The 22,033-nt window shown below is 35.0% G+C and overlaps 1 protein-coding gene across 1 annotated transcript in view; it reads right to left on the reverse strand.

The window, feature by feature from the left end:
• Positions 1 to 160: 160 nt before the first annotated feature.
• MRPS9 (mitochondrial ribosomal protein S9) overlaps positions 161 to 22,033 on the reverse strand; it is a 35,963-nt gene continuing 14,090 nt past the window's right edge. The window contains exons 3-11 of the mRNA XM_065060333.1: positions 19,249 to 19,311; positions 19,128 to 19,158; positions 16,745 to 16,824; positions 10,477 to 10,559; positions 7,929 to 8,004; positions 5,061 to 5,229; positions 3,101 to 3,209; positions 2,059 to 2,228; positions 161 to 364 (exon numbers count right to left, since the gene is read on the reverse strand). Of these exons, the coding sequence (XP_064916405.1) occupies positions 273 to 364; positions 2,059 to 2,228; positions 3,101 to 3,209; positions 5,061 to 5,229; positions 7,929 to 8,004; positions 10,477 to 10,559; positions 16,745 to 16,824; positions 19,128 to 19,158; positions 19,249 to 19,311 (873 nt within the window). The 3' untranslated portion in view covers positions 161 to 272. The remainder of the gene's footprint in view (positions 365 to 2,058; positions 2,229 to 3,100; positions 3,210 to 5,060; positions 5,230 to 7,928; positions 8,005 to 10,476; positions 10,560 to 16,744; positions 16,825 to 19,127; positions 19,159 to 19,248; positions 19,312 to 22,033) is intronic.

Consider the following 22,033-nt stretch of genomic DNA (forward strand, 5'->3'; position numbering starts at 1 on the left):
AACAGTTCCATAAATGGTTAATGACTTCAGTGGAGCTAAGCTGCAAAGCTGGCATTCAAGCTACTATTTTAAATTTCGCATATTGGCAAATCACACCACAATTTTTCACAATTTTAAATAAAGTTGGTTTGTTGGTTTTTAAACAGAGAAAGCACAGTAGTTATAACAGGAAAAGTCTTTATTACTAAATATATTTATACAATAGTTTTAAAACATAATTCAGTATGTTCTGAAATTCTGGTAGCATTCTGTCATTCTTTCAATGCTCAGACTTATCGCTTTTTCCAGGTGAATTTCCGCCTGGCTCCCTCTTGACCAGGCTTTTTTCGTTCCTTCACACGTGGGTCAGGTGTTAGTAGTCCAGCTACAAAACATAGAAAAGCACCCATTTGTTTACTGTTATAAGTTAGTATTGCAGATATACTACATGTGAGGGGCACAAGCCAGCCAATAACTTTGCATATGAATTGTAACATCAAGAAGGACAAGGGTTCAGTACAAAACATACGGAAAGGAAGTTTCGGCAGATCCTCTAACGTTAACTTTTCTTTAGTAACTAAATTTTCTTCACATTTTAGTTTAAAAGCTGGGAAAAAAAAACACCACATTGTTTTACACCCATATAGCTTCAGCCTTCAGAGAAGTGATCTCCAACATTTTTTGATTGTGCACTCCTAGCAGTAGAATATTTTTGAGTGTGCAGCTCCAATAAAGAATCATAGAACAATTTTGGTTGGAAGAGACCCTCGAGATCATCAAGTCTAACCATTAACCTAACACTGTCACTAAACCATGTCCCTAAGGACTTAGTCTACACAACTTTTAAACACCTCCCACTTCATGGGCAGCCTGTTCCAATGTCTGACAACCCTTCCCAGGAAAAAAAATTTCCTAATATCCACTCTGAACCTCCCCTGGTGCACCTTGAGGCCATTTCCTCTCGTCCTGTCACTTGGGAGAAGAGACCAACACCCTCCGTGCTACAACCTCCTTTCAGGTGGTTGTTGAGAGCAATGAAGTCTCTACATATATATGTGCATATTATGCGTATTTATTAATCTATAAATTATATACACTACTGAAATTAAAGATTTTCTTCCTGCACCCCAATGGATCACCTTGTGAAACACTGGGGTGCATTTACCCTACTTTGGAGACCACTGCTTTAAAGTACACTTAGTGTTTCCAGAGTATATTTGGTCATGCCCAAGACCTGTTCAGAACTATGCTGATCTCTTTACAGATACCCACTCACTAGAACGTCAGTTTACAGGGGTATTCCTAGCAAGTCATATTTGTCTGTACTGAAAAGCTATAATCAAACTTGCTGCAATTAAGACAGCTTTACTTCTGTGGCTGGCAGAGAGAAAAAAAAATCATGGCTGTTGTGCCAGTAATACACACAAGTATTCCCCCTACTAGTCCAGAAAAGGCATAGTTAAAAGCTCACTGTTTGTAATTCTGTATTTCCTGAAATGGTATAGCATCTGATCACTGAGAAGCACGTTATCCAAATAAATTCTATCTTATCCCAGGTAACTTGTAAAATCCAAATAAAGCAAGAGAGGAAAGAAGCTCCTTCAGCCCAGCTAGCTGCACGTAATATGTTTCTTCTAATTACTATCCCTTCAAAGCCAACCCTCTAGAGTTTCAGTTCGAGAAAAAAAAATTTAAACATGAACAACATGTGATTAAACAAGTGAAACAAAATACAATCTTAGTACCTTACAGCCCCCTAATGCCTGATCCAGATTTATCTGTTAGTGAATATATATTAATCTTTTGTGATTCTATGTTGAGGCAATATCGGCTGGTTAATAGACCTAAGAAAGGTCGTGAACAGATGGAAAAATGCTCATGAAGTAATTCAAAATGCAAGCAAAGAATGCTAGGAGAAAACAATTTATAAATAAATGCAGATACCTTTCACAAAATATACAAGGTTTCACTGAGATTACTTACTCAAATTTGCACTATCTGATCCTTAAAGATCCTAGTATTAATTCCGTTAATTACCAGAAACACATTAAGACACATGGAAATAATTTCTTTTCCTACCTTGTCTCATGAATTCCACTTCCTTTTCTGTCACAAAACTTCTTAAGGCTTTTGCAGATGCTAAACGTATTGCTCCAGCCTGTGCAGATCTTCCTCCACCAGAGACTGTGCAAACCATATCATGTTTTCCAACTCTATCAAGAAACTGGAAAGGGAACAACAACTGTTCTCTAAAAATAAAAAAATAATAAGCATAATAAAAGTTAAATATATGCATGTACATGAAGTTACGCACTATATACATTTCTTATAATAGTATATACAAAAATATAGTTAACTTTTCGGCAGAGATCCAAAAAGGCAGTCATGTCTCTAATTTTCCACTGATATTACCTAAATTAATGAGAGACTAGCAGTTAGGAGCATATTCAAACTGCCAACAGTAAGTATTTTAAGTTCAGTTTTACAATTAGTTTTGTTTCGCTAATTATCTATAGATGCCAAGGTCCATCAGCTCTAGATATTCAAACCGAGCAACCTCTCTATTCTTGAGCTCAGAAACCACAATATAAAATAAAAATCACATAAGGGGTAGAAACCCTCCTATGTTAGCTTTATAAGAAGCTGTGTCTGTATCAGACTACACACATCCTCCAAAATCTGAAGCTTTATGCAAAGCATCTCATCTTGTTTGCTTCCACTATGTTATCGTATGCCACAGTAATTACACATGCATACAATTTGCAAATCTCTCAGCAAACACTTAAAGATACTGTTTATTGTTGATTTATTTATAAAATAAACTATAAGCCCTTTCTAAGAGGACCAAAATCCGAACTATCCAAATAGTCTGTGCTCTTGATTTTTGCATCCCTTCAGAACGGGAGAGACAAGAAACACAGAACAAGGCTTGCCTGTCACTTCTTACACCACTAACTCCTGAGAACTAAGAGGAAAAGCAAGACCAATTTTCACAAAACAGTTACACAGAAAGAAGAATATAACATCAACTCTGTGGAACACAGCACCAACATACAACTGCATGGTATGACTTGCGGTAGAATAAGTACAGTACGAATACAGCATGTCATAGTGCTCTCACCTGTCCTGCAGCACTGGGAAGTAATGTAAAATATCTATTCCATTCACTGTAATTTTTCCAGTCCCATTATCATAAACTACTGCAGTAGCTCTTGCAGTTTTTCTTCCACCTTAAAGAAATTAAAACCAATCTGTTATGAGGCTTCAGTATTCTACAGAGCTTTAAGTACCCAATAAGTTAAACAAATCTCAACACTTTCATACAGTACCAGCTGTTTCTTTTTGGAGGCTGAGGTAACAATAAAATTGAGAAGGAAATAAATACAAACAATGAACAGCTAATTATCAATATATTTTAAGTCAATGTCTATTAAGGGGGGCAAGTGTGTGTTGGAAGGAGGTAGAGGTAACATCCTACCTCCCATAACTTCAGTAGCTCAGGACACTTTCAAGACCCTGTGATGTCACAGTATATGAAAATAAACAGTTTGTTGAACACCAACAATTATCATGAGTACAATTTCTAATAATATTAAAATACTTTATAAAATCATACAAAAGGTGAAGTTTAAGAACATTCACATGGAAAAGGTTAACACTTTAATTATACTGGTATAAGTAATGCCTATGCATCATTTAGCACAGTTTCCTCAGAAATTAGTCAGTTTTAAGTGCATTAGCTTCATGTTAAAACATGACAAACTCTGTGCTAAATCCTAGAACCACTCTTCTGTAGCACAAAAGAAGCTACCATTCTGATATAGGAATTATGAAACAAATTAGACATTTTTCTTAATGTAGGGGGGTGATGGGACATAAACAAGACTATTGTTGAACTTCCCAAATCTATTGGCTTTTCTTAAATAACATGTGTTACATGTTCATCAAACCTCAATAACTACTCTTCTGAAGACACTGCTGAAAACCAGCATGGATTAAATCCCAGTTTGGCACTCTCACATCTCCTTGTTGTCCCATCATCTTGAAGCCAACCCAGCTAGAACAGAGCTCTCCAGCCATTTTGCCCCTCAGATTGTTTCTGCTCCGGCAGAGGGATTGGACTAGATGATCTTTCGAGGTCCCTTCCAATTCCTAACATTCTGTGATTCTCTGTGACCTTTGTTCTTATTATCATCTGCTGCCTGCAGTTCAAGAATACACTTCATATCTGACTAAGATTCCTCCTAAATGTACAGCATAAAGTGTACGTGCACATCTGCTTTGTCCAGAAAGTCAGAATTTCCTATCCATGTTGTTGCTACCTTGTTTTTTCTAGGCAATTACTCATATCATATATCATTCTTCTAATACGTCCCACAGCGAAAACGTAAGCAGCCTGTGTGTAGAACATACAGAGACCTTCATGGCTTTTCTCCTAACATCTCCTTTGCCTCAGTACCAATGACTGATTCCCATCTCTGTCCCGTAAGGCCATCTGTGGTATGTCCACTTGTTTGAAAAACTTAGGAATTCCCTCTTTGCATTTTCCCCGGCTGTTTGTAAATATCCAAATGCATTGCTATTTATTCTTCACATCTTCAAAAGTCTCCTTTGCTGGACTGCCCACGCAAGTCATGCTAAAGGTTATTTAGTGGTTGAGGTATGAAAATTTTAGAGTAAGCAATAACACTGTCACATCCACGGAATTCTCCATATGTGTTTGTGTTCCCCCAGTCACATGCCATTCACGTTCAACAGTCAACTCTTGCCAGCAATGAAAGTCCTTTTGTATCCTCCAACATGCAGCACAACAAGGTCTTCTCTACAGAGGTACTACTGTATAGAAATGTAGATATAAACTAACAGTTGATAGACTTCGTGGCAAAAACTTCCACTTTGTTACCAGGCCATGTCATAATTTAGTGTGACATAACATAAATAACTATTACACATGCAATATACACTTAAGCATATAAAATGAAGTAGCAACACATCCAGCCGTGCTGTACATACATACTATAAAGAAAGTAGAGCGAAGAGTAAAAGCACTGCATCATTACCAACCAACTTGAAATTATTACCTTCACCAGTGCTGAAGGCCACTCCTCGCTCATCATACTTCAAGGGCTCAATAACCACCTTTTGTAACTGCACAGGTACTTCTTTGGAAAACTTTTGGACATACTTCTCCTCAGTGTCACCACATGGCAACGTCATCAGTTTTTCCAAGAGCAGAATAAACCTTGAATACTGTAGACAACAAGACTTCATTAAAGGATGCAAGTGTAATTGCATTTGCTAAAACTTTCTATTTTTATATAATTGATCTTTCATACTTCACTTTTATTGATGGTATCTGACAAGATGACACTTTTGCACCTACATGGCTGATTTAAGAACAGCATGCAGATGCATCATTTTCTGTGTGACTAAAGATACCTAGTTCTTTCATCAGGCAACAATGAAACTTTAATTCAAAGCATAACCAACCCCTTTGTAATACAGGATTATTGTATTAGAATGAAGTTCACCTCACTTTTTAAAAGAAAATATGGAGGGTGATCTTCATTCTTTTATTATTGTTTTATAAAATGGCAAAAGGAAGAGATTTTCACCTAATTTTCAGTAAGTCAGCATGTTCATTGACTTGGAAATAATTTTATTTCACTAATCTGAACCTCTTCAGTGATTATATTTCATAATATATACAGGAAATACCTATCTGTCTATCTTTGGATGTTCAAGCTGAGTTACTTTTATGTTTATGATTTCCTTTAGAACCGAACAATCAAGCTATTTAAAAATTCAAGAGATACTTGACTTAAAGGGCAAGCTCTTGAAATAAATTATCCTTTGCTACTGTGTGGTTCTCCTTCCCCCTCACGCCCCCCTCCAAAGTTCTTCAACATGTGATTAAAGAGTAAACACCACTGTGTTAACCCATTTGTGCTAAAAGCTGGGATGTTCTGTTAGGAAGTGTTACTGCCAGGAGCACTGGACAGCTGGGCACTGGATATAAAGGTACGCTTTCATCTAAAATGGATTTTTCATATAGATACCATCTTCATCTAGATACCACGCAGTTCACTTTACTTACAAGCTGTTGTTAAATGTATGTTTTCTTTTCTCTGTCACCAGAGTCTTTTGCACAAATGTAATACTTTTCCTGTAACCCAGCAATAGCCTCTGGAGTTCTGACATCACTTAGAAAGCTACTTCAGACTAACTATGTGACACAGAGCTGTGGTAAAGCCTTGGAAGAGCAAAAGTACAAAAATTTTAAAATGATAGAGGCTACAGATGAAGAAAACTTCCAACAGTTTTCATGTCCAGATTGCAAAGGGAAAAAACAAACAACCAATCAACCAAACATCAATAGCTCTGGTTTTGTTTAATAACGCAAACACCACAAAAATTTTGTTGCAGTGGCAAAATATAAGAATTTGAGCAGGTAAGACTGGTAGCTCATACCAAGACATCCCAAATACATTTTAACAATGTTTGTTCTCATACGCTGAGGCTTTGAGACATTGTGGTTTTACATGCAAGAGTCCAGTATGTAAATGGTTTTGGGGGTTGGTTTGTTTGTTTTGGTTGTTGTTGTTTTAATTGATTTTAGTTTACTACAGTCTCCTTTCACAGATGTAGAATGTACCAAAAAACAAGCAGTGAAGAACACCAAACTGTTTGGTTTTAGAACTAGACCAGTTCCTGGCACTATGAGAGGAAGAACAGCCATTCCAAACGCAGGAGCTACTGAAAACACTGAAGTCATAACTCCAGGCAAGATAGAGAAAGTCTCCTGGTTATACCAAGATGGAGAATTTACAACAGCAATTTCTAACTTATGCTTAAGGACCACAATCTGCTCGAGATCTTTTCACTTCACCCCTAGACAGGGAAGCCATCACATCTTACTGTTCTGGATGACAAGTGAGCACAGGGCATGTTTGCTCCTGCTATGTTATTTTTGCAATGATGCTGTCCACAGGAAACACTTCGGATGCTCTGACAAATTGTGTTTCATTCTCTGGTACTACCATATTCAAGCTTAAACTTTCAAAAGAAAACTGAAGCTGGCCACATAGTCTGAACGTGCTGTTACAAAATCTAATGCTACTTAGGAGACCGTAAGAAAAAGCTTTGAGTAAGAAAGCGTACGACTATCAGGATGAACAGTCTTATTCCCAGAGATATATGTAAAGAAGGACTCCAAATCTAGATAGTGATACAGTTTGTAGATACTGAAGACACTGCAAAATCCTCCTCTCTCCCGCCATATTCATATCAAAGGAGAATATAACAAGAGATATCTGCATCAGGCCACATATCCATGTAGCTTTGTATCTTGTTTCTGATATTTTATTCTGTAGCAAATCACTAAGAAAAAGGACTCCATATTTCTGATCAGCCTTCTCTGTGATTTTTCTATCATTATCATGTCATCCTTAAGATCAAATAATCAGCAACACTATGGAGGTTTACCATTACACAAATCCATCGTGTTTTCCATCTTGAACATTTACCCCTTTTCTACAACAAGCAGAGGTTCTAGCCCTACTGGTTTTTCATTTCTAACTAGAATAAATGACTATTTATTCCTCTTATAAAGCGTTACTATACTCCCTTCCTGACTACACAATTAGATTACGAGGAACAAGTCCTCTAGCCCTCACAATATTACCAGGAGAAAAACTATGCTCTATTAGTAACAATGGAAAATCCTTAATAATTCTGTAGTGTGCTAAACAAAAAGTGACACTGGTCACTTTTCAAGACAACACAAATGTGATAGCGCAATGAGCAAATATAGATTTTAGGAGAAGAAAGAAAATTCTTTCAAAGAGCACCTGCTTGTACGTAGTACCTTTTCAGTACCCAAAATCGCACCCAGAGTCTGTATTTTTAAGATATGAACCTCCTCAAGATTAGAAAGATTAATTACTTACATCATTATCTGACAGTTTTTCTAACAACATTTCTTCCAATTCAATCTTAGTCAGCCATCTGCTGCCAGCCAGGTTTCTGTTTAAAATATCACATATATTCTCCCTTTAATTAACCATGCAATTAGAGTTACATCACAAAGGACCACACATACAGTCAGTCTTCGTTTAGAAATACATTTTCCATTATAAATCAATACAGATCACATTCCTATAGTAAATATGAGAAGGCTTACATTGATTTTTAAAGTTCTTGTGAAAGGGATGGTAGCTTCATATATTGAATCATCACACAAAAAATATGAGTATCAGTTATACATTATTCATATTATGGAAGTCCAAGATTAAGCTAGCATAGTGCTGTAATAGTGAGCAAGCGTCTCCACAAGTTCAGACTTAATTTTAAGAGCCTGCTGCTGGAAAATTTGCTTTACAAACAAAGACCAAAATTGAAGGCTCAAACAGAGATACTAACACAAAGAAAAAACAATGCTTAAAATAGATCTTTGAAATACAAATGATACGAAGTGACCAGCAAAATAGAATGCCATCATAAATACACATGCCAACATTATCAAGTAAATTTAAGGCAGTTTTAGGTTTTTTCAGAAACAATTTTAATGAAAGTTTTCAGCAGATTTAAGGAAGCTGTGATTCAGAAAATCACTCCTTCTGAAGGTGATTTTAAGTAGTACTTCATAGAGTATGTATTTTAATGCTTTTCTGAGTCAAGGCATGAGAAATGTTTATTTAGAAACAATTCTAACAGTAATTCTAAAAAGTTTTCAATCCTGACAGACTCAATTATATACTTACACTTACATATTGCTATTTCCAGTGAAGTCAATGACATTATTTACATGTGAAAAGCTATAAACTTAAAGCGGATCAAGATCACGTCCTAACCCTACAATTAATATTACAGAATGAATCCACCACAGATTTATTTTCTGGGAAACAAAAAAAAACAAACTAAAACAGACAACACCAAACACCATACAGCAACAGTCCTTCCCATCCACCTACCCTCTACCTACATTTTGGGGATAAATTATCCAAGGCTAATCTGAGAGGAAGTACCATATCCAGTGTGGACAATAAGTCTCAAAAATCCTTCACATTCTCTGAGCTTTTACAAACCTAACAGGTGAAAAAACCTTTCAACTCTGACTAGCTTTAGGTCATTTTTCACATCAGTAAATCCACTGGCTGAGCTCTGTAAGGAGTCAGGTTATTTTTCAGCAGCATAAACCAAGAACCTAAATTCGTTTGTTCTCTTGTCTGCTCAGAAGCCAACACAAACCTATGACAAAACATTCTGTGGGTCACAGGAAACTATTTATATAACGAAGGAACATGAACTTCTGTTATTTAAGAAATGGAAATAATCTCAGCAAATTACTCCTTTCTCTTCCTAAAATAAAAAACAAATGGCCAAAATTAAGGAATGACAAACCAAAATGACGAGCACCTAGAACGGCACATAAATCTGACTAGAAAGCACACAGCAAAAACAAAGATAAAAACGACCTGGACAGCGAAAAAGTAACTATACAGAAAAGCAGTAAATGCCAAAATCAAAACTTATGAGCTGCATCCTTCTCTTTTAAAGCCTTGCTTAATCTAGTATACTAATATATCATACAATCCTAGCAAAAAATCTCAAAATAGAAGATCAAGAGTACAGCCTAAGGGAAGTAAAAAGTTCTTAAAGCATAAACCCAGAGACAATCCTGACTGCATGCACTATGAAAAGAACAACTGTAGCTTCTCCATTAGCTTCTGGTTGACATGTATCTTTGCTGTCCAGTGGCTAACCAGTCAAAGAGCTTGCTGTGCACACCACAGAAGTTAAACACAAGAAAGAAGAGAAACTAAACTCAACTGCTAATAATGGTGATATTTAAACAAATCCTACCAAATAAATTTTTATAAAATTTCTGTCGTTTTTGATGATTTAGCTGTACAGGGCCATTAGAAGATAAATAGTGAAATTAAGTATTTTGATGCTCTTCAAGTTAAATATTTTAAGTAAAAATATTCAAGAACTGTAATTAATAAAAGGCTACTAAAGAGCTCAGCTTAGGCCTTAGGATTTTTCCAACAGATAAGCAACTTATTTGGTATTTTAAAATGCATTGTTTTCTTATAAAGAGTTTACTTCCTTTTTAAGAAGATTTTTAATTAAGAAATTATTAGAAAACTTCATATACAGAAACACAGAATCCTGGATATTCTCTGCTTATTTTCAAATTGGACTTCAGAATTTTTATATAAGTGAGAATATTGACAAGAGCAGGGAGAGATTAAAGAGCATGAGAAACAGGTGGGGTTTGCCTATTATAGCAGTGAGGAAGGAGCACTCCACACATACATATTACAGATAAGACTTTTCAACCTCAAATTACCATACAAATATTAGACAAGGAACAGGAAAAATGTCTGAAAAGATATTTGTGGAATAAAAGGCAGGTAGGGTAGGGAACTATAAGAAGTGCCAAAACAACATTAAGATAACCAGTATCAATATTTATTCTAATCAGAAGCTTACCTTTTTTTTTTCTGAGGAGGAAGGTCTTGAGCTATCAGTTGGTCTTGGTATTTCTGAGCATTTAGCAATTTTTCATATGTTTCCTAAAATGCATATGGAAAATGTATTTAAATGCATTTTGTCCATTAATATTTACATTTTGTTATTTAAAACACTCCAAACAGTCAGAAGCGGTCAGAAAACAAGTAGAGCTCTATCAATTCAAGAAAAATACAGTAATTTAAATCTAAACCAACCAACGTTTAGATAGCATATATACTATTTTCATATGCAGGTCAAAGTAATTAATTTTGAATTCCACTATTTTTCTTCAGTGATGTTTGTTGCTTTTTTAAATAAGTTTATAAACAACAACAACAAAAAAATCATGCTCAACTGCATGCAGAAAAGCAACTACATTTGTACAATGGGTACAGTTCCAAAACATACTGAACCATTATTTGGCCAGTGCATCCACATTTTCATTTGACTGACAAGGTTTAAGATTGTAAATAATTTCATTTAGTTAGATTTTTGTACATTTAAAGTGTCAGCTTTGGTGGCCCATATGAGTTAGAACACCCGCTTAACCAGGCATGTCCACAGGGACATGTATTAAGTTGTACATTTACGATCAACAGAACTTCTTTCAAATTTTGCAGATAGATTTACCCTGAATTTTCAGTATTCTTTTTAAATTCTTAGGTATGCTATTATTTTCAAACAAGGTTGTGACAGTTATTCATCACTTCAGAAAAAAAAAAAACAATCAAAAAAGTCACACTGAAAATATAACAGAAGAAACATACTTTTTAAAAAGTATTTTCAGTTTTAATCCATTCAGAAACTTTTGGAGGCTATTTGGTTCAAAATTATAACATCTAACACACTGGATTACAACAGTGATTCAAATCACAATCTAAATAGGAGTATTTGGAGAAATAATTAAAAATTACACTGAAACAAACCAGGATTGTTGTACTAAAACAAAGTGTACGCCAAATAACTTAATTCCATTATCAACTAAAAATAGAAAGTTTATAATCACTTTCATATACCTTATTAATATAATGAGTTTTAGCAAATTCTAGAGAGAAACTCCAGTGTTAGAATGAGTAGGGATAAGGAACAACGATTGGGGATTTTTTCTTTCTATTACTTACAAAAAAATAGTAAAAGAAGAAATGTGAGACAGCTCTGTATTGTCAGAAGTTAACCAATGAAATACTAGTTCTTAAAATAATACTGGGATTTGCAACAGGATGTAGTGAAATTTCTTCAATAGTTTACATTTAAAACAAACAATCAAAAAAACTCCTTACTTATAAACACCTACTGTTCAAGCTGATTTATCCACTAATATAAAAATACATCCACACATACACTAAAAATGTTCGTACTTAAAGCATACGAACCACGAAGAGATTGTTATCTGAGCTGCACTCAAAGCATTTAAATAGGGACAATTCACTGAAGTCTTTGATTCAGGTCATTGGTGACACTTTTAAAAGCACAGAGGAACAAAATTATTTTTTTAATAACTCCACACTATAGAATCCCGAATTTCAAAATTGTCCACTTTTCATTGAGACAGCATAAGAACCCATATAGTAGTATGCCTTTCAAAAATCCTTTATTTTTGATAAACATGCCTGTATTGGATAGGAACTAGGAAAATTTTTCAGCTTAAAAATAATCTATTTATTTTCCAACAGAAGATACATAATATAAAAGAGCACAACAAATCATCTTTTCAAGTATTTCCAAACCTCACCAAATACCAAGATACAGCAGCACTACTGTGGGCAAGATTCATGTCATTTCACTCTAATAATCGTAACTGCTCCATTCAGAGCTGACTATTAGGCCACGAAAAATTATTGACTAATTATTAAAAACACAGACATGGTTTGGGCTAGAGAGCATGAGATGGACCTGACACAAATTTTTATGCATCTGTAGTTAGACATGGAAAAGAATCAGTACATAAGCTTCTGCTCTGGAGTGTGGAGGGAGGGAAGCGAAGGGCAAAGAGGGCGCTGGCTGCCCCTCTGCTCTCTGGGGAGAGCTCGCTGGAACAGGCCTGGAGATACCTGTGAGCTCCTCCAGTTTTTGCATTTGGAAGATGCCAAAACCAGGCATGAAGAAGATATTATGGTGTTAGATGATCAGAAGAGGTACTGGATCACTTGGTCTTATAAATGTTTAAGGAGGTTTTTCACTTTACTGTGAGCCTCTCAGCTTAACTTTCACCTTCCTGAGGTGTATGAAGCATCACCTTCCTACCTGGCAAGAGCCTCCTCACAAATACCCATCATCTTCAGTACACACTGGAAGATACATTTATCTACTGGAACGGTCCACAAAAATACCTGAACCAGGAGCCCAATAAAAAATAAACCATATCACAGTTCTTTAAAAAATAAAGAAGAATGGGAGGGAACCACAGCTGTTAGCTTAGGACAGACTGACTAAAGTCAGAATTGCTTCTAAAGAGCAACTGAAATATTTTCAGGTAACATGACACAAGTTGATGGCAGATTTAAGGATTTTGTCACGATATTCAGAAACCACTGAGGTACACAGGAAAATAAAATGAATGTGGGTTTTAGTTTTTAGCCTCAGAAATTCATTATTACAACTAGAAAGAAAGCTTTACAACAGCTAGGACAGTAAGATTTTCCTGAAGACCCTCCCTAGGTATTCCCAAAGAACACCAAGACTCCACAGCATGTTTAAGTTCTAAGAATGTACACATCTAGAAATCAAAATGATTTTTTTAAACTGGTCTGGTTAAATTACAGTTTTCATATCCATTCATACAAAGAACCATTACATAGGAGACGAAGTTGAACAACATGAAAAAGTATTTCAAATACTTTTAAGTGTTAGAAAAATGCTCATTTCCTGCATATTTCTGAAAGTGGACTTGCATTTCTTATGAAATAAAATTTTGGTTTAAGTATTAAAGAAAAATAATGCCTGTATTTAATTTCTATATGGAGATTAAGTCAACAGACTAAAGAACCACTCACGTGTGCAGTAAAGTATGTGCAAACTCAGGAATAGCATGTAATGCCCAATAATTTATCTGACAAATCTTCACTCCCCAAAGGCTAAAGAAATCTAAAGACACACTTGCTTTTTCAAAGCTGGCAGGTGAAGATTTTACTAATTACTTCAGGATTCAATAGTCCAATTCATGAATGTACACATCTGTGTGACTTGTAAACTCGGCTATTACACAGTCAAAATAGCTGATGTTACAAGATTGGCTACGTTCTGAATTGCTTCCTTTTCTAATAGATCAAATTTCGGAGCTCTACAAGGATGCTCTCTTTTAAAATAAAAAATAATATCCTTATTTTACCCTGCATAGAAAAATAAGTAAGAAAATTAGAAAATGGAACCCTAGAAGATTTTTCTGGAAAAAAAAAGTTAATATTTTGGTTAAAATATGCTGCAGAGTCCATATCATTTTATATCACAGTTTGTATTTTTCTTTGCTTCTTAAGAGATTTTGACTTCAGCGTTTACTTTGGGTTTTTTGGGGTTTTTAAAACACTCTATTGTTTAGACCATTTACCTCTGATCTACAACCTCTGATATTGCTAAAAAAGTACAAGAAGCACAATTGCACAAAATTACTATTTTGCTAGAAAGAACGGTATGAAGAGACCATTTTGTCTTTTTCTGCACATTACAAAAAATATGACATTGCTCTAAAACACTTTAGTGAAATGATCAAATATACTATCAAGTATTTGTGAAATGGTGTTTCATGCAATAAACATTCTTTTATGTATATAAGAAAAAAGTCATTTTCCTTCCCTACAGCTAAACTTTAATCAACAGGCAAAACAAAGACAACAATGGAGTGTTAAGCAAATATCCTTTATAAAAGTTAATTCAATATTCAAGTCATAACAGCATATATATTGGCAGTTACAATACATGTGGATATATACAGTCCGATTTTAGAAAGTGGATAATATTTCTTAGCATTAGCTAAACAAATAATGCTGTGACCAGTTATATTACTAGCAATTAATAAAATCCAAGTTCCACATGAATCTATGTAGTAATTAGTGGTGTACAAGCTTAGGCTAAATATTATGTTTATCCAATTTATTAGACTAATGTAGCAATTTAAAGGACATCCTCAAATGGGGCTGACTACTTACACTAGACTGTATTAACACACAACCCTTTTTTCCCCCTAGCCGAATTAATTAGCTTTGAGACTTAAAAATACTTTTTCTTAAATACACATTAGTCTAATAAGAGGTTAAAACAATGCTGGGAATTTCATGCATATTTCAGCTTTCATTTGGCTGATTAAAAAAAAAAAATCTGTTAAGCTTCACTTAAGGCATTTAGGCTTAGAGAAGCCTATTTCATGAAAATATTTAGAAACAGTCAAAGAACATTCAAGTATCTTATACTGATGAAACAAGTATTTGTCAAACCAATTTGTCTGAAGGTGGTTGCCATGCTGTTAGAAACAAGATGCACACTATTCTTTTAGAGATTTCCAAGGCAAGCTCACATACCCTTTCTAACTCCTAGGAAGAGCTAAAAATAAACTTGTGCTCCTTGTAAAATTTGTAATTTCTTCATTATGATGGAATGCAACAAAACATCTTGCCCTTGGGTTGCTCTGTTTCAGCCAAAACAAATGCAAATGGCTTGTCAGATGACAGCTGTTTGATAAGGCTCCTCTACAAGACCTGCATGCTTTACTTTTTTCCGTGAAACTTGGGATGAAAGGCAGAAGGCAGGAAGAGAATTAATGTAGCATACAGTCTAAAGGCAATGCTACAACCGTGATTAAGTAGAAAAGTTAAAAGGCACAGATTTTCCACAGCCTCGCTGCGTGCAACCCATCCGTGTAACAAGTTGACAGGCCTAGCGCGTCAGCTCCATCATCCTCTCCGACAGCTAAAACGCAGCATTGCATCCCTTTTCAGAGAAAATTTGCGTCTGCACCATGAAGCGTTGTACATTATTTCTTAGCACTGCAGGGGGCTCAAGTCCATATGGAACCTTCACAAATATTACCACAGATCAAACCAGCGGCGTTTCGAGGCAGATTTGACATACCTATTTAAATGAACAGCAGGGGTCCTCGGGCTGCCTCAGGCTGTGCAGCAGAAAACCTCTGTGGAAAGCCTGTGCTGCAGCTCCATTACTCAGCAAAGACACACTCTACATTTATCATTCATTTCATTTCTGCCAGGGCAAGAAGCTCATTTGCCCAAGGTCAACCAAAAAAAAAGGGGGGGGAGGGGGCTGTTATTCTCCCAAGGAAATAAATGTACCTGACAAGTGGGGATTTTGTCCTTTGGGTACGCAGCACGCAAATAAATATCAGATAATTCTAATAAAAACACTAAGCTCAGTAAAGCTGTGCACCGAATTTGGTAACATAACATTTATTTTTTTTGACAACAGACTAACCATAGAACTAACTTTTTAAGACTACCCGATTAAGAAACAAAATCTGACATGATTGTCCAATTAATTATTTCTGCATACATTATTAATGCTTTTGTCTTGCCTAAGTGCACATAGGAAATACACCTTTCTATAAACTCTTCTAAAGAGGAAGATAATGCTTGTGACATGGATAGTCATAAATATGAAATGTCTGTTCATAATCCATGTTAAGACTAAGGGTCTATTAGATACAGCTTCTTTCATAAAGGTAAAAAGATGCAGATCCTTTACTCCTGGAACCATACTACTCAGAAAAAGCTTGAAGTTTGCATGAATGGAACAGTCTTAGGGAAGAAAAAAAAAAAAGAAGAAAAAAATCAATTAAGCAGTTTAAATGCAAATTTTCTTCACACTAAATGTCAGCACAAATAACATTTCCTATAGCTTTGCCCTTCAAGGGGAAAAAAAAAAAAATCCCTATTTTTTTATTCTACAATGAGTTTTCCCAGAACTAGCCATTTTTGTTGTATATGCATTCTCCACTATAAAGTCTACAAGAAAGCATTAAGACTATTCAAACCCAGTACATAGCCAAACCTGTAAAATAAACCAAAAATTAAAGCAAGAACTATTATGTAGTCTGTTCTCTTGACTGTGACATAAAAATGCCCCTAATTATGGATATTGTGACAGAAAAAAAAAAAATATACATTGCATTTGGCTTTGGTGGTGATGTTATGGCCTATTGTGAAAACATGAGTGAACTCAGAAGCCCCTGATAAACGTCCCTAGAATAACACATACTTGACTTGGAGCTAACACTATTTATTACAGATTATAACATACTTACATGCATTAATGAATAATATGACTGCTTGCCAGTATAAAAAAGAAAGTGAAATGGTCGGCCATCTTCTCCCCACTGGATTTCTAATGAAAAGCAAGATTAGACAAGAAAGCAATATACATTCGGCAAAGAAAAACCCTTGTATTTAAGTGCAGTTACAAACCTCTTTCATAATACTGATTATCTTTTTAAATATTAGAGAACAAAGACATTTTATAGGTATTCAGCCTATTTGGAATCTAATTATTTAGACTTGTTAAAAACTAAAATCCATCTGCAATTATAACCAAATATTTAATACAGTATTTCTAAATATCATTTAACATGAGGGAATCCTCTCATGTACATCTTAAAGTTTCAAAGACTGTATAGTTGATATTGCAGATAGAAGTATCCATTTTAGAATAGGAAGAACTACAAATTAAGAGACAACTGAAATCTACATAATGAAAGGTGAAAGATTAACAGCTCTGGAAAACAGTGTCTTAAACCCAAAGTAAATATATGACTAGTATGGTATGTCTAAACTAAAGTAAGCATTCATATATATATTTTTTTGTGGATAACACAACTGTATTCAACACTTGGGTGACTTTAGTCCTTGTTCATGTTGATACATTTGGGATATTTAAACATCAAGACCTATGCTATAGTTTACCTAATTAGTTCAGCAGAAAACATATGTTCCATATCACTCAGCACATCCAGTGTATTTTATTCATTTAAACAAATGTTATTTTAGGACAAATAAATTTCAACTTTGGAAAAAAAAAAAAATCAACTTAAATATAACATGACAAAGATCTTCTTCAAATAAATTGACAAAAATAAAAACCTGAGACCTTCTTCACAAATTGAACTGTGGAGAAGCTCCCAGCCATTTTATCCAGTGAAATTCAAACAAAACTATCTATAAGCTATAGACAAATATAAGACTCCAAAAACCTGTCTGATAAGCACTCTATGTATTGCATTGGAACATTAGGACATGATATCGCAGAAGTCAAATGGAAAGATGCAAAACTTACTAGAACAGAAGGAATACAGGGGGGCTTTTACCCACACATACTACTAGTGGAATGTGTGAATTTCCATGTATGCAGCTGTGAAAGCATATTTTGTTGAAATTACTGTTCAGGGAACATTCTGAAGTATAAATTTACATTTCTGTACTTCAAAGTTTTCAAAGACATGATGCACAGACAAGACAAGGCTGCCTTAAAAGAGATACTTATTGAAAGTGTTATTTTTAGATGTAAATACAAAGACATACATTTATACTAATGAGTTCTTACACTCCTCAGGACACAGCTAGCATTTCAAAGAATCCTTTAGTCCCAAAAGCATACAGAATAGTAGCTAAGTTCTGCCATAAAATAGCCCTTGGATTTTAAAATTGCACAATGATTAACTCTCTCTTAGCCTTTCACTTTCTACTTTTTATTTCACAATACTGTAAAGTTTGAAAATAATGCATTACACAACTTCAGATAATTTAGACAGCTTTTTAAAAGCCACACTAAGCCCCCAAAACATTAAGTATCAATTCCAGGAACGGGAAAAGGAAGGATGGAAAATGATAAGATTTCACTGATGATCAGAAATGTCCATCTGGGACTTGATAGCTCAGTGAATGTAGAATTTCACACCAATGCTACTAGTTCATACTAAATGTGAGTCAAAAGCGGATGGCAGGTTTTGACATTATCTTTTAAATATTCTATGTAAAATTAATTTGGCAATTTTAGTGAAGTTCTCACTGACAAACTGACCAACATGCTGGCATATCACTGACAACTGGGACTTCATACAATGTCTCAGGAGCAAGACCAAAGACAGTACAGACATAAGTGCAGAGTTAGGACTTCCAGATCAAAACATTATTAGAAGAGTTTCCACTCTCCCTCTTCTCTCAACTGGCAATTTCAAAGCTGTAATTTCTAAGCTTTAGAGCAATGAAGTTATCAGGAAAACTTTTGGTTTAAAATAGTATTAATGAATATTTTATGGCTGTGATAAGGCAACTCTGACAAAAAGCTACTGAATTCAACAGAAAGTTTTCCCATGACTTCGACAGATTCTGCACATCATCCTACCCATTGTTTATTTTTAAACAATGAAAAACATGTATCTATAGTCACTTAACAAGATGTCTGAAAAGACCACTGGTTTTCCAGAATCCAGCAGTATTTTTTATCCTAAAAAAGAGAGTATCAGGTCAGGCTTTTACTGCTCACATCTTGGCAGTTATTAGGAACACAGGGGAAAAAAAAAGTATACCTGTGAAAATAAGGAATTCTATATATGCAAAAATTCTAATACTTAGAAATAACTTAGAAACTTAGAACTTAGAAATAGTTAAAAAAAAAAAACTATGAACACTTACTCCTCTGCTCTGGAAAAATTTCAGTAGGATGCTGTAAATAAATAAACAAATATCAGCAAAAAGAAAGTGACTTAAAATATCACATTATAGTTATTCAGAAATGCAACCAAAAAAATCCTACCTTCATCATGGGCCTGGCTTTTTTGTCAAATAAGCCAGATGGAAAGAGATAGGCAATAGCTTTCTGAAAAGAAAGAGAGATCATATATGTAATTTTTTCCACAAAAGCATCATCGAAGCATTTCTTAAGCACTTGTAGAGGAAAAAAAAGCATAACTTTCGTACAGTAGGTAACCAAAACAGTAGGAAAGAGAGCCGCATGTGTGCTGTACTAGAAAGAAAAGCAGATTGTTCCCTCAGAAATCTTCAGGAAAAGTAAAACCTCACTCTGAAGGCTGTACTCTACTATATCAGAATGAATGAACTTTCTTCTGTAAAGCTTAGTTTTTATGGTAAGCATTTATTGTAACTTACCAGAACTATTCAAGTGCAAAGACCGCCTTTATACATAGTGATTTTTCCCTAAAATTTCAAGTGATGTGACTGTAGAGGAAATCACAACATTTAATTTATCTTTCTGAAAACATCACTGCTTGTTATCAGTGCCTACTGACAGACTAAGCACAGAAATTTTATTTAAAGCAACTGGACAAAGCAAAGTTTTCTACATTTAGAATCCCAGTTTCTACAGATGTAGTTTCCTCAAGACTAAAAGCAACATTTGTTGTGGCAGTAGAAGATAGTTTACATAGCCTAAATAAGCATTGCATTGATCACTGCATTTGGAAACAACTGTGAATCACTACAGTCTTTGCTGAACTTGAACTAATTGCTCAGAGAAGATTCTTAAATGCCATCTTTCTTCTCCTTAGGGTTTGCTGAAACAATTTAGAAAAACATATGACATTCATTACATACTCATTTTTACCACTTTTTTCACTAAGTACAAGGTACATCATTTGCTTTTACTTCACCAATATCTACCACTATTCATGTGACGTATAAAGTTGGTATTATTTGCCTCTGATAAATAAAACAGGTATAGCGATATTCCGAATCATTCCGGCAACACGTAAGGCAAAGCACCTGACAAGGTTAAGCTCAATGACATGCATTTCTGTTCAACATCATCTTACTGTCCCCTTTTCAAAGTAACTAAAACTTAATTTAATAAAGCAAAAAGATGCATTTATGAAAGTTGTTTATTTCCATTTGTTTTTAAAAAGAAAACAAAAAGCTAGCCACCAAAAAGCCCTAGAAGTAGGGGTCTGGCAAGTGCAGCCAACTTCAGACAGTAGGCAGTGGAGCTCAAGACAGAAATCTTGTGTTTGTACAGTAACATGGACTAACTGAATAAACCCCTCTGGCAGCAGTCTCATTTGTATTTCCATTAGACAGTATGGAAAAGCAGAATTACAATAAAATCAGAGTTTCAAATCTCCTCTTAAGAAGAATGGCTCTTTGTTGGTTAGGCTACCTGAAGGCTATTACTTGCTGATAATTTTTTCCATGGACATGGAGTGGTTTGACAGTGCTTCAACCGATTTAATATGCATGGAGTGTAAAAAAGACCTAACCTATTACTTCCATTAATCCCCTACTGGCATTCTGAACAGAAATTTTGAGAATTCTGAAGCAAACAAAAGGCTTAACTTGATGTTATAAAATGGTAATTTTGTTTCTCTTAGTGACTACTGTATTCCCATTTGTTAGTCAATGGGCATTTTATGCATACACACAGTAGGTGAACACCTATTTATGAACAAATGGGGATTAATTATGATGACAATAGAGAACTCTGCTGTGAGCCAAATGATGTTAAACAAACACCTTATATAATATATTAAAAGAATTTATTACAGGATTCTGTGTGTGTACTTAAGACGTAGTCTTTATACAAGCATTTCCAGAATCTCAAACAAAACAGTTACTGTACCTATGACACCTTAATAAATGCCAACTATAACAATTTAACATTTATAATGAAGAGAGTGACTGGCATCTAAGACTTCCTACTTCTAGAAAGTTTATTTGATACTGCTTGAGTGTATATTCACGTCTTTCACACTAAAGCATAAACAAACTCTGCATTAAGAAATCCTAACATCTGCTTTCAGCTCCCCATACAAAACTAGCCAAAGAATAAGAATTCACTTTACAAGTTCACTTTTTTGTTGTTCCAAAGTGGAAAGACAGTCTTCCTGCCTTCTCCCTTTTTACGGAAATGTAATCAAGGACAGAGTATTTGTCTTTACATCCCATTAGGAGCTACCCTGGGATCCAACAGGCGGCAGTTCAACTTTATCCAGAAATTTTTTCTTAATTTTAAATAGCTGTGTCCTCAAGCTGTGCTTTCAGCAACTACCTAGCAAGTTAGTCTGCCTCCTGGAAACTTCATTTACAGAACCCAATTTTGTCTATGCAAATGTTTTGGTTCTGTAGAAAAGGGGTATTTCAGAAAAACTCTCAGATTCTCAATACTCATGTGTACTAGCCATAGAATAAGATGGTGGATGAACCTTAGGAATTACATTAGAATTAGCCTCTCCAAACTGCAGCTGGAGCACATAAATAACCATGAAATATTTTTCTGAAATCTTTTGACAGTGTCTTCAGATATGGAACACAGGCTTCTTTTCAGGAATCTCCATGTCTCGAGTCAAAATTCTGTAGAGAATTAACAGCACATTCTGCATTCTGCTTTACAAAAAGCAGATCAATGTCCCTCTTAAAACGTTATAATCAAGGTCTAAATGCTAGCAGTAAAGTTCCCAAGAAACCATTCAGATTTAGCTGCAGTTTTCCATTCCAGGAGTGGATTTCAGCTTAAGAATCATGGCCCATATCCTTCTTCAAGCGCTTAACTTGACTTGAACTCTAGATGAGAAAGGAAATGTTGTGCTGAA

This window comes from Columba livia, chromosome 1 (assembly GCF_036013475.1).
Source record: "Columba livia isolate bColLiv1 breed racing homer chromosome 1, bColLiv1.pat.W.v2, whole genome shotgun sequence".
NCBI lineage: Eukaryota > Metazoa > Chordata > Aves > Columbiformes > Columbidae > Columba > Columba livia.